Source organism: Ruditapes philippinarum, unplaced genomic scaffold (genome assembly GCF_026571515.1).
Source record: "Ruditapes philippinarum isolate M1 unplaced genomic scaffold, ASM2657151v2 ctg3188_1_1_1_1, whole genome shotgun sequence".
Taxonomy (NCBI): Eukaryota; Metazoa; Mollusca; class Bivalvia; order Venerida; family Veneridae; genus Ruditapes; species Ruditapes philippinarum.
The window spans coordinates 130,618-141,720 of record NW_026863678.1 but is presented as its reverse complement, the minus strand read 5'-3'; the positions used below and the strand labels follow the sequence as shown (position 1 = coordinate 141,720).

The 11,103-nt window shown below is 30.6% G+C and overlaps 1 protein-coding gene across 1 annotated transcript; it reads right to left on the bottom strand.

Moving 5' to 3' along the window:
* Positions 1–2,289: 2,289 nt before the first annotated feature.
* Positions 2,290–7,764, bottom strand: LOC132722959 (uncharacterized). The gene is made up of 6 exons (XM_060707580.1): positions 7,723–7,764; positions 7,307–7,371; positions 6,805–6,846; positions 4,174–4,373; positions 3,664–3,824; positions 2,290–2,911 (listed from the first exon to the last, which is right to left on the bottom strand). The coding sequence occupies exons 2-6, from the start codon at positions 7,323–7,325 to the stop codon at positions 2,851–2,853; spliced, it is 483 nt and encodes a 160-aa protein (XP_060563563.1). The 5' UTR covers positions 7,326–7,371; positions 7,723–7,764; the 3' UTR covers positions 2,290–2,850.
* Between the last annotated feature and the right edge of the window lie 3,339 nt (positions 7,765–11,103).

The window sequence follows — 11,103 nt, the reverse complement described above, 5'->3', positions numbered from 1 at the left end:
AATGACCTTATAACTTTGAATACATAACGAAGTATATAGACAATCGGATGAAGTTAATATTCAAACAAACTGCCCACAGAAGATTATCAAATTTGGTAAATATTTTGCAAAACATTTCTTTTTATTATAATATGATATTATAGTAATAATATAGTTTGATAAATTTGCTAGGTTTATCACTTTATTCAATTGGACAGGACACTCATAAACATGAAACTTCACAAGACAGTGTATTATAGCACATGCATTTAAGGTGACAACAGACACTTTCCGTGGTACTCACATAAATGTCATTTAAACCAAGTTATTTTAGTAATAATTGTTAATTATTTAATCTTTGTGCATTAAATGTCGTTGATCATCATAAAAAATAACATATTTGAAAAAAATGCCTTTGTAAATGATTGATTTTGAATAAAAATCCTAAAATTTTAAATCGTCATATCAAAGTCATTTTTTATTTTTTTGTCATCAAACTTTTGGAAAATAACCATACTTATATTATCTGGGGAACCGTGTCTCAAATTTTTTCTATCTTTTCTCAAAAAAATATTACGTAACGTCAAACATATTATGCGACTTTTTTCACCATACATATTACGTAATTAATGATAATTAAGTCGCTGATTGAGCAAACAAAAATCCCTGACACGGTTCCCTCCGTAAATGAATTTCCTTTCATGTGCTTTAAACCGCATGTTAATTGCTTGATTATTAAAAAAGTTATGCCGATTCAAAGTTAGTCCGACCCGCTTCAAACGAAGTGTCATAAATCGGCTGTTCTCTCTCGGACCCCTACGTTTCACGTTAAATAATTGCATAATACACAAATATCGCACCAGAGAGGGTCACAAGTTGCGGTAACATACTCTAACAACATTTTATGACCCAGTGACATCTGACCAATAAAAAAGCTGCTGATTAATATCAGTTTATAGCCGAAATTTCTTCAATTCTTAACGTGATGTACTGTCCCGTCTGGTATCTGTCGCACATGTCACGTGACTATCGGTAAAATTTGAGGCACTCAGTGGGGGGAAATGAAACACATTTGCGCACCGCTAGCGGGGTATTTAATTGTTTCCTTTTTGAAGTTTATTATCATTATCATCAGCATTATTATTGTATTATACCAGTGTAACTCTGCCTGTGTATTCGTGTATGAAATTCCGTTAAAATATAAAATAAAATAACAAAAATATGAGCTTCTGACAGTCTTTTAAAGTCCATGGTAGATGTACAAATAAGAACGGGATATTATATATTTTTTCCACCAAATTGATAATGCTTCACATATTTTAATAGAAATAAAAGGTATTACTCGATCATTATGATCTGGCCTTCTTGACTTCTATTATCATGAATATCATCTATGCACGGCATAGAGATCCAGTTTCTACCGGGATAGACAATAAATTTCATACTTTATCCCAGATTTATTAGTACTGTGTCCGATTAACTGGCGAACAATTTATTTTCACTGAGAATATATTTTTATATCTTTTTTTTATTCATAGAGAAATAATCATCCTTAGACAATCTTAAATGGTTTAGAAATTTGTCACGGACACCTTACCACAAGTCATATAGGCGTTCACATAAAAAATGTTGTCTGTTTTTGTTGTTGTTTTACTTGACATTATTAGAAAACGAGGTTGAATGTAAAGTAAGACCTTGAATCCGTACAAAAGTCTGTCAACTCAATGTAATATCTATCAGATTAACGGGACAGACAAATTATTTTCACACATTATGGATATTTTAACAACTACATTTTTAATCAACCCCGTGGTCGTGCGATTTGCCGCTATGCTTAATTATTTATGTTTCATACATTATGTTACGTACATTGGCCGACAATTTCTTAATTTATAAAAAAGACTAAATGTTGAGATATTCATAAAAGATGTACGGTAGTTGTACGATACATGTATTACGAGAAGTATGGACCAGTATGGACCTGTAATTCACGGATATATGGAACTACCGATTTCCCTCATTGATGCCTCAACAGGGGGCGGAGCGTTATCGATAATCGACAGGTTACGCGAATAGCAGATACAAATAGTATAGGTACCGTTTTAAAACGTTTAAAAACACATTTTTTGGACTAACTGCTTCCAAAATTAAATCACGAATGTGTTCAGAAAAGGTTGTTTAATCTACTTAGCAAAAAATCTCATTTTAGGTATTTTCAGTGATAATTGACTCTGTTGTCACCTTAATATTGATGATAACACATGTAAGCGGAGAAGGTATTAAAAATTATAAAAACATTAAATGTTATATTTGACAGCTATCAAAATCAAAACATATTAAAAAGTTAAACCGATGTTTTCTTCATACATTGCATGAAAAATTTAGAATAATACATATCATGTGCATATAAATTACAAACATTCATATTCACACGTGTTCGTGTATATTGTCCTTGTCGAAACAAAACACAGGAGCAAAATAACAAATTACATTGTAGAAAGTTAATTTATTTAACAGTAAAAAGTGGTTGTGTTTAGAAAGATCGTTAGCATAAACCTTAAACTATTACTTTATTTCATAAATTATTATAAAACATGCTTGCACATAAGCAAAAATGTTGAGTTATTCAAAAAAGTTAAACATTGCGAGTATACTTGTGATACAAAATTAATTTAAAAGCCTTACGATAGCTTTCAATAATGTCTACAGCAGCATACCTCCAGAATTATGTTCATTAGCTATATGTATGTTTAAACATTCCACTCAAGCAAGCCTGTAATAAATATTAAATGACTGCTGAAAACAAGTTAATATGAAATCGACCCCTTTCGTTAACTTTAATTTCCATTTGCTTTACAAAGTTTTTGTTTCTTAACAAAATAGTCCAGTGACGTCGCATGTGTCTAGGAACTCTTTCATCTTGTCGGAATATCTGAAATTCACAAGTATCTCATTTCATTATGTTTCCGAATTTTGAAAAACGTTCATTATCAAAGTTCAATTCCTATTCACGCCAATATATTGACCTATGCTAATGTTTATGTATTTTAAAAATTCTCAGCCATCATCGGTAAAATTGTTCAGCTAAACAAATATGAACAAAAATTAGAGAAATACAGAATTCCTAAAGAAAGCCCAACACGACAAAATTGAAAATGTTGTAGGCTCGGTTTGATTGAGCCTGTTCATGGACGGTACTGGAAAGTGCAAGATACCGTCCACGACCCCTAGTACAAGCTTAAGCAGAATTCAACATTTAAACACGAAAAATGGTGAAATTTTAAATTTAGAGACATCCGCAGATGTGTCCCTATGGCGATTTTTATGGAACCTTCAATATGACAAATTTAAAAAGCAGGCAACATATCCAAAGGGTGATTATATAGTATTCAAGTATTACTATAGTATTAGGATTACTGGAACCACCCAAATTGGAAAAAAATGTCAAATAGAAGAAACTAAAAGTACCACATGATATGTATACACAACAATAATGTCGTGCTGAACGATCTTCAAGGATCGAAAATATTACATAATTGATTAAATGTACGGGAAAACACATATATAATATGTATTGAGTAAGAAATCATCCTATTACATCGTAACAATCGTTGAATGATTGCTTCGATATATTGTAATGCAATTTTTTAGAGCATTTTGGTGGGTCACTGTTACAATACTTACACCTGGCAATTCCATGAAGTTGCGCTATAGCTTCTTCCTACATTTGTCCAAGCAGATTCAAACTCACGGATTCTATCAGCACACAATGTCCATCCAAATGATTCTAGATTGTTTGTCTGAACGCAGCAATAAAGTTCTGTACTACTACAGCTGATATTCCGCTGTGGACGAACAATTATTGTGATATCTCACTGGTATTTTTTCAGAATTATTTAATGAATCAAACTCAAAGAATGATAAGTTGGAAACAAATCTAGGTTTGCTCTAGCTGAAGTTAAATTTGCCACTTTTGCTTTAATTAACATATTTGAATATAATAATTGTTTAACGTAAATGTAAACTTGTCAACTGTTTAATACCAAATTCTGATTGATAGTACTCATCCGAAAAGTTAACATATTATAAAACTTACTTTCCGTTTTATTAAATCAAATAAAATTTTCATATTCTGATTAATACCATTCTGTGATTGAATACTTTTTAAGTTGACAACAAATTAATCAAACTCACAGGATAATTCCAGTTTCCCCAGTCATGGCATCTAGATCCTATTTGAATATAGGTATGTCTAATTCCATACGGAATGTAAATGTCTCTCTTTCTGCTGCTTGGACAGTCGTTGCTGCTGCTGCTGCTGCTAGAGGACAGAGAGGATTCCGAAGACCTCAGTGGACAAGAGTAAAGTAAATACATTGTCGCCTGAGCAAAACCTGAAGTAATGATTATAAAGGTTTTTTTATATTAATATTATTTTCTATCATTTGTGAATGATGAAAATTTTTTAGTGTAAACGAAATATGATTAAGAACAGTTTTTTAATCATGAATTTTTCTTACAGTCTGTCATTCCATATTTGAACATTTTATTTTTAACTTTATAATTATAGTTAAAAAGATATAAAAAAATCATGTCACGTTAACCCTTGTGTCAGTATCTCTAGGTACATTTTGTTTTTGTTTTATATGACCTAGATGTGTTGCTGTGCCTTAAAAACAAATAATAACTCCACATAAACAGGAGTGTTATATCATGCGGTTGGCATCAAAAACTCTGGACCATACTTGTCACATTCGATGACTGAATATGAGAAGTAGGATTTATGGAACTGGATAGAGCTGGGTAAAGACTGGCAATACACAGATCCGTATATGACACTGATATGTCATTGAAATTATCTGATTTGGGAGTATGAATAAGAATATTCTTCTGAATGTGATATTGTCGTTTTTAAAACCTTTGAAATTTATCGGGATTATACTCCAGCTAAAAAGCGCAAGTTTTTACTTGGTGTACTTTGGTTTTTATATTGTTCATGTTATGTAATGTTTTGCTGTTTGCATGTTATTTTAAATGTTACAATGTAGATCCAGCCATGAAAAATAATCACGATTCGACCAATAGAACCGCATGCACCTCTGAGAAGCATGTCAACTGTTTTTCTCATTGATTAATCTTTCGATTGAAGAATACTTCGACAATGGCTACGAAAATAAACAACAATAGAGACTTGTCGTAGAGAAACTTGAGAATTGAGAGAATCCTGAAAAATTTCGACGGTGAATTTTCAAATGTATACAGTAGTATTTTTTATGATTCAATATCGTGCCAGGCAAAAGTTTATTGAAATGACTGGACATAATAGGTTAGTCAGTAGCAAAGAAGCTGATTGGCTAAAAGGTAAGCGTTGAGGAATTAATTAATATGAGGAACTAAACTTCCACTTGTGTCTTGAGTTTTTTTGTATCAAATAATCACTGAGAGGTTTCTAACCAAAATGGTATAAATTTTTAAAAATTGAATTTGAAAGTCAATCTATAGGCTTTTGTTTTTTAATACTCTATAGGTTTTTATTTGATGTTGTCATTTGTATTGAATAAAAACACGTATTTGACTTTTGGTGAGATTTGCTTCTGTTAATAATTTAAAACATATCATTGAAAAGATGAAAATATCCTCGTCAGAAATAATTCATCTATAAATCATTGCATATCCACAGGGTAAGATTTAAAGACAGTTATAGTTACGCAAGTATGTGTATAAGGCTATAGAAATCTACCCTGTAACTGTAAAAATAGTGCAAAAATATCTAAGGTCTTATTCGGTATAAACATATTACATACTCGTGAACAAACATCAAATACACGAATTACATATATATTCAGCTATATACAGAATTGGCTATAATGAATGGACTTGAAAGTAGCTCTACTTGTGTGGTTTTAAATGTTAACACAGAGGTGTAATCTTTGATCATGTATTACGAATGTATAAATTTGACATCCGTGAAAAAAAAATCCGGTAAAATTACGATTGAACCTGTGTCTGACAATGATAATCAATTTAGAAATGCTCACTGGTGTTTATTTATATAGCCAAATCTGAAAAAACGTCAACAGTTTGACATTTTGTGCTTTTGGTTTCTACAACCATAAGTTTAAGTACATGTATATAAATATTGCACTGTTTACTGTTATATCTGTGAATATGTGTATAGCTAAATAAATAAAAATTGAAAGAAACTTTAAAGTAAGTTGAAATTAAATAATACTTATCTATAATTATATAATATATTATAATTTTTATTACTTTGTTTCTTACCATTAAATTTGCATCTGCAGAAATTATGATAAAATGTAATTGTTCAACGTTAATTGAAAGACAAGTATAAAGAAAACGGCATTAAAGGAGCTCAATTCAGTTAAAAAAGCCTAAAAACAAATGTAAATACCAACCAAATGAAGCACTTGAAAATAAAAATATCTGCAAAAGGTAATAAAAATATCCTGATAATTAGATTTAAAATCGTTTGAATGTGCAATTCTTTGTCCAATTTGTGTTAAATATAAAAATGTTGAAACACTTCCCGTTCCTTTAACTCCTGTTGAGCATGTATGAATAAAAATGTTTTTGTCACGCAAAACTGACATAAAATCATGCAAAACAATTTAACTAAGGTTGAAACGGCTGAAATTGTTTAACATCTTGTTGTATGTACGCATTGATTTTTATTTTTTTTTCCAAAAATTGTTATACAATAAGATCTGTCTAAGGAAAGCTCTTTGTCGTAAAAAGTGAAAAAAATATACCTTCAATGAAATGAGACACTATTGCAGTACATATTTTGTTAAATAATGAACTTACCAGTGTCTCGTGCTGGGAAAACTAGGAGAATCAATGAAACATCTACAATTTGAAACAGAGATAATGCATATTTTAAAAAAGAAATTGTAGATTTTCATTCATGTTATAAAGCGGTTTGAAAAATATCAATTTAAAACGTGAATTATATTTATTTTACTTAAAGTGACAGCAATTATCATAAAATATTAACTTTCAGCAGTCGAAATATATACCGAGGCTACTATACTTTAGCAATTATTAAAATTACCCCTTGTGGCTGAGATGTTGCAATGCATCAGAATTTCAGCCATGGTTTATTTGCGAATTACTGGAATCGATGCATCTCCTTTGCTGCAGCAGGTGATGTGGTTTTTACCCATGTTTTTGCTTTTTAGTTTAATGTGCATCGTAAAACCAAACAAAACAAAATCAAACATTATAATTGTGATAAACAATGTATTTTTTGAAAAACGTTTTTACTCTAATGTTTGGTGTTGTATCGTAATCACCAAAATGTACTCACAAAGAAACCACTTTTCCATGTTGCCCTTCGTAAATCTACAGATGCTGACCGAAAGAGTACTTAATCTGGAACAATATGTAATTCAATATGAATCTCATACCTGCATTATGTTAGACCATTGTGTTGATGCCAAAGAATATATATTGAAATAAAAAAAAAATTGAGTTAAAAGTTAAGATTTAGCATCGTTGTTATCGTGTCTTTACGAGTGCTTTTTGTTTTCCAATGATTTACGAAATATATGAACTTATAAATGAAATCTTATTGTAAGGTAGGTTCTGATTTTCAAAAAATATTTTCAGAAACCGTGACAAATTAATGGACTTAAAATTGAAAATTGCTTTCAAAGCAAACAAACAGAAAAAATACAACAAATTAACAAATCTTTAGAGTTATGCGTATTATAATGTACTTACAGGTCCGTAGCCTTTTGTGATCAAATCACTTTTATGTTATCGTAGGCTAATTTTCCAAATATATATATATCTCTTTTTTGAAACTGTCCAGGCCGTAAGAGTTTCATTGTTTGTTGTTTGTGTAATTTTTTATCTAAACGCTACGTTAAATAGAAAAAACACGTTTTCAGTTTCAAGTTAAAAAATAAATAAATTGCTTCAAAAAGAAATTAAGAGAAATTTAAATGACAGAATTGTAAATGATAAAATAAAAGTATAAACATTCTGAGGACATATTTGGGGGGAGTACCATCAATGAACTGTTCTCTTTCAAATGAAAAGTGTCAATTAATCGATTTTTGGTTAAGCCCCAACTGTTAGAAGTACAGTTTCTCCACAAACAAAAAGTATTTAAAAAAAACGAGTTAACCTCCTACATAGTATATCGTATGACTTTTCCAGTATTTCAATGGCAAAATCTCTACAATATCATTATAGTTGTAAGGTTGAGCGTTCTCAACTTTTTTTGTAATTGAATAGCAACACATTTAATTGATAAATTATAAGCATATTTATTACTGTACATGTTGTTTCCAGTATGCATTATCATACTAAATATATTTTCAATGTTAATTTTCAAAATTCCTCATAACCTTTACTAGGGGTGCACTTTTCATTATTCCGACATGTACAGTCTCAGTTAAACCGGATCTGCAATTTTTATGTTATTTTGTTGCGATTATAACTTTCGATGGATCACACTTTTTTTCCAGATTGTTTTTACAAAAGACAATATTTTATCGTTTACAGTGCGTATTATCAATTTAACATGAGTAGTTCGGTTCCCTTCGGTCCATTTCGGAAACAATTAAAAAAACCACAAAATTGCATAATAGTTTCAAACTCGGTTGTAAGTTTATGTAAAAACGGATTTCAATTTTCAAAACTTAATGTGCTTGAATCGATACTCTCGAAAGACAAGAAAAACATATTAATTGTTTGTTTGTTTGTTTTTTTTGGATTTTGCGACACGTCAACACATAAATGGCCATATCGTTCCAAATGCTATAACAGGCTTAAAATATTATGTAAAACTTAATGATAATAAAAGGAGCCAATTAGATCCTTGAATATCTTATATCTCTTTCAAATAATCGATGGTATTGTATTAAAAAGTTCTTTAAGTTAATTTACATTATAAAATATATAACGGGCCTGTAAAAAACTATGACATTCCAGAAGAAAATGCTTGACAGTAAAATTTTCATTGTAAGCTACACAGAAAGGGGCATTGTCATTCGTGAGGAGATAAGAATGGGTGACTTAAGTGTGTCCAATGCGGCATCGAAGAAGAACTGTTTGATCATGGCGGTTTGACAAAGACAGAGATGGTGACACATCAAGAGATTGGTTTTTATCATGAAATGTGTATTAGACGGCATTGTCCCAATTTGCTTTCCATTCAGATGAAACGAGTTTACTTATAGCCGTTCTAAAATCACAAGCAGGTAACAATAAGTCAGTTTTTTTGTAAATTTAATGATTGTTTAGCTTAAGCATCTACTTTTTCATTTCCTCTTATACATACATGACTCGGAATCCAATATAATTTAACAGATTTTATTTTAAGTATATCATGAAATCGTAAAAGAAGTTTTCTTCATCATGATATTGTTATTTTTTAATTTTTTAATGGATATTAAAACAGAAAGCGAGTCAGAAAATATAACAAATTTATCATGGGTATGCCCTTCTATGTATGACAATGCTAAATCTATAGATTTTGCTGCATTATCTGATAACCCCATACTAGATGTTGAATTATTTTCAAACACAGTCGCACCTACTTTGCAACCGTCCTTTGAACCGTCCGTATAAATATGTATAAATCTTCATGTTCTTCCTTAATTGCTATAATTTTCTTTTTGAAATGTTCATGTGAATTTGATAACTTTGTATATTTGAAAAGTTGATATTTATTTCAGGGGAATTATAAGTCCAAGGTGGAACATCCTCATCGTCATTTGAATAATAATGAACTGAAGTGCGGGGAAACTTTTAACTCTCAACTTTTTTCGTTATCATGTCTTTGTCTTATTAAAATAACATGCTTGTCAAGTGTTCTTTTGATTTTCTATTCCTGTTTTTTTTTTACTGTTTTACGATTTGCTGAAGGTTTCCAAACGTGATTTATTTTTTGTTCCGTTTTTCAAGCTGAATAAGAAAGTAAGTTAAACTACTTCAATACTTCCTTAATAAGGCATGAGAAAAATTCTACATTGTATAGACGCAACTTTTACAAAATATAAATATAGTTTTCAGACAAGATTTACGTTATGATATATTACGGAAATAATTTACTAAATTTTATTAACGTAGTTTTGGTTTAATTTCAAAATTCTAAAGCGATTTGAAAACTCTTCGTATATGTAAGTGTTCATCCGTGCTGTTCTACAGAAATTAGAAACTCCGACAACGGCGAATGCGACTGGAGACAGTTTCTAATTTCTGTAGAACATATACGAGTGAATACTTACATATTTAGAAGGTTTTAAAGGCTTCATTTATATTCACTTTTTTCGTCACTTGTTAGATTCAACAATTACCTGAATAGTTGGTTTAAAATTGACCTTATAAATTTGCATAATTTACATCACTCCGCGCGAAAAGACCTTTTCAATCCAAATGGGGATGATTGTGGGCGGTAATGCTGTTTATGGAACTTTATTTTTGTTAACATTTTTGAAGTGTCTGGCCAGACAATGGAACCACATCAATGACAGTGATTAACAAAAAATACAATGCAATATTGACGTACAATGTTATTATTATTTTGGTTGTAGAAACCGAATACAAAATGTATACCTGTTGACATTTATTGGGATTTGATTACATCAGTGGGAATTTTTTTTATACAAATTGCAATTGCAATACATATTTTCAATCCTAATTTTACCAAAATGAACTTGACTTTCCTCTGGATGTCATATTTATACATTATCAAAGAGTACACCCTCTGTTTTGGTTGATATCTTAATTCTGAACTACATGTAAATCTGTCATCCATAAATACAAAATTGACCCTCGTGAGCGTGCAAATGACTTTTTTACGAACGCGGTTCTATGACGCACTAATAAAAATAGAGGGCGACTATGAACAAAATTTGATAAAGTATCGACTTTTGTTCTTCAATGATTTTTTTTCCCACAGAAGTTTTACACCGTTTTCATTGGATGACAAATAAAGCTGGACACTTATGGGACTAGGGATTAGCCAGTCTAATTTATGTAGAGATGGTATTAACAGTCTAGAAACAAAGTGATCCCTCGAAACATTAATCACAACAAAATTACATGAAAATTGCAGACTCGTTTTGATTGAGTCTGTGCATGAGGGATAAT

Coding starts and splice junctions, on each gene's coding strand:
- LOC132722959 (XM_060707580.1), bottom strand. Junction 4,374..6,804: donor TTTCCCAGCACGAGACACTG/GTAAGTTCATTA, acceptor TCATTACTTCAG/GTTTTGCTCAGGCGACAATG. Junction 3,825..4,173: donor GGGGAAACTGGAATTATCCT/GTGAGTTTGATT, acceptor GTTCGTCCACAG/CGGAATATCAGCTGTAGTAG.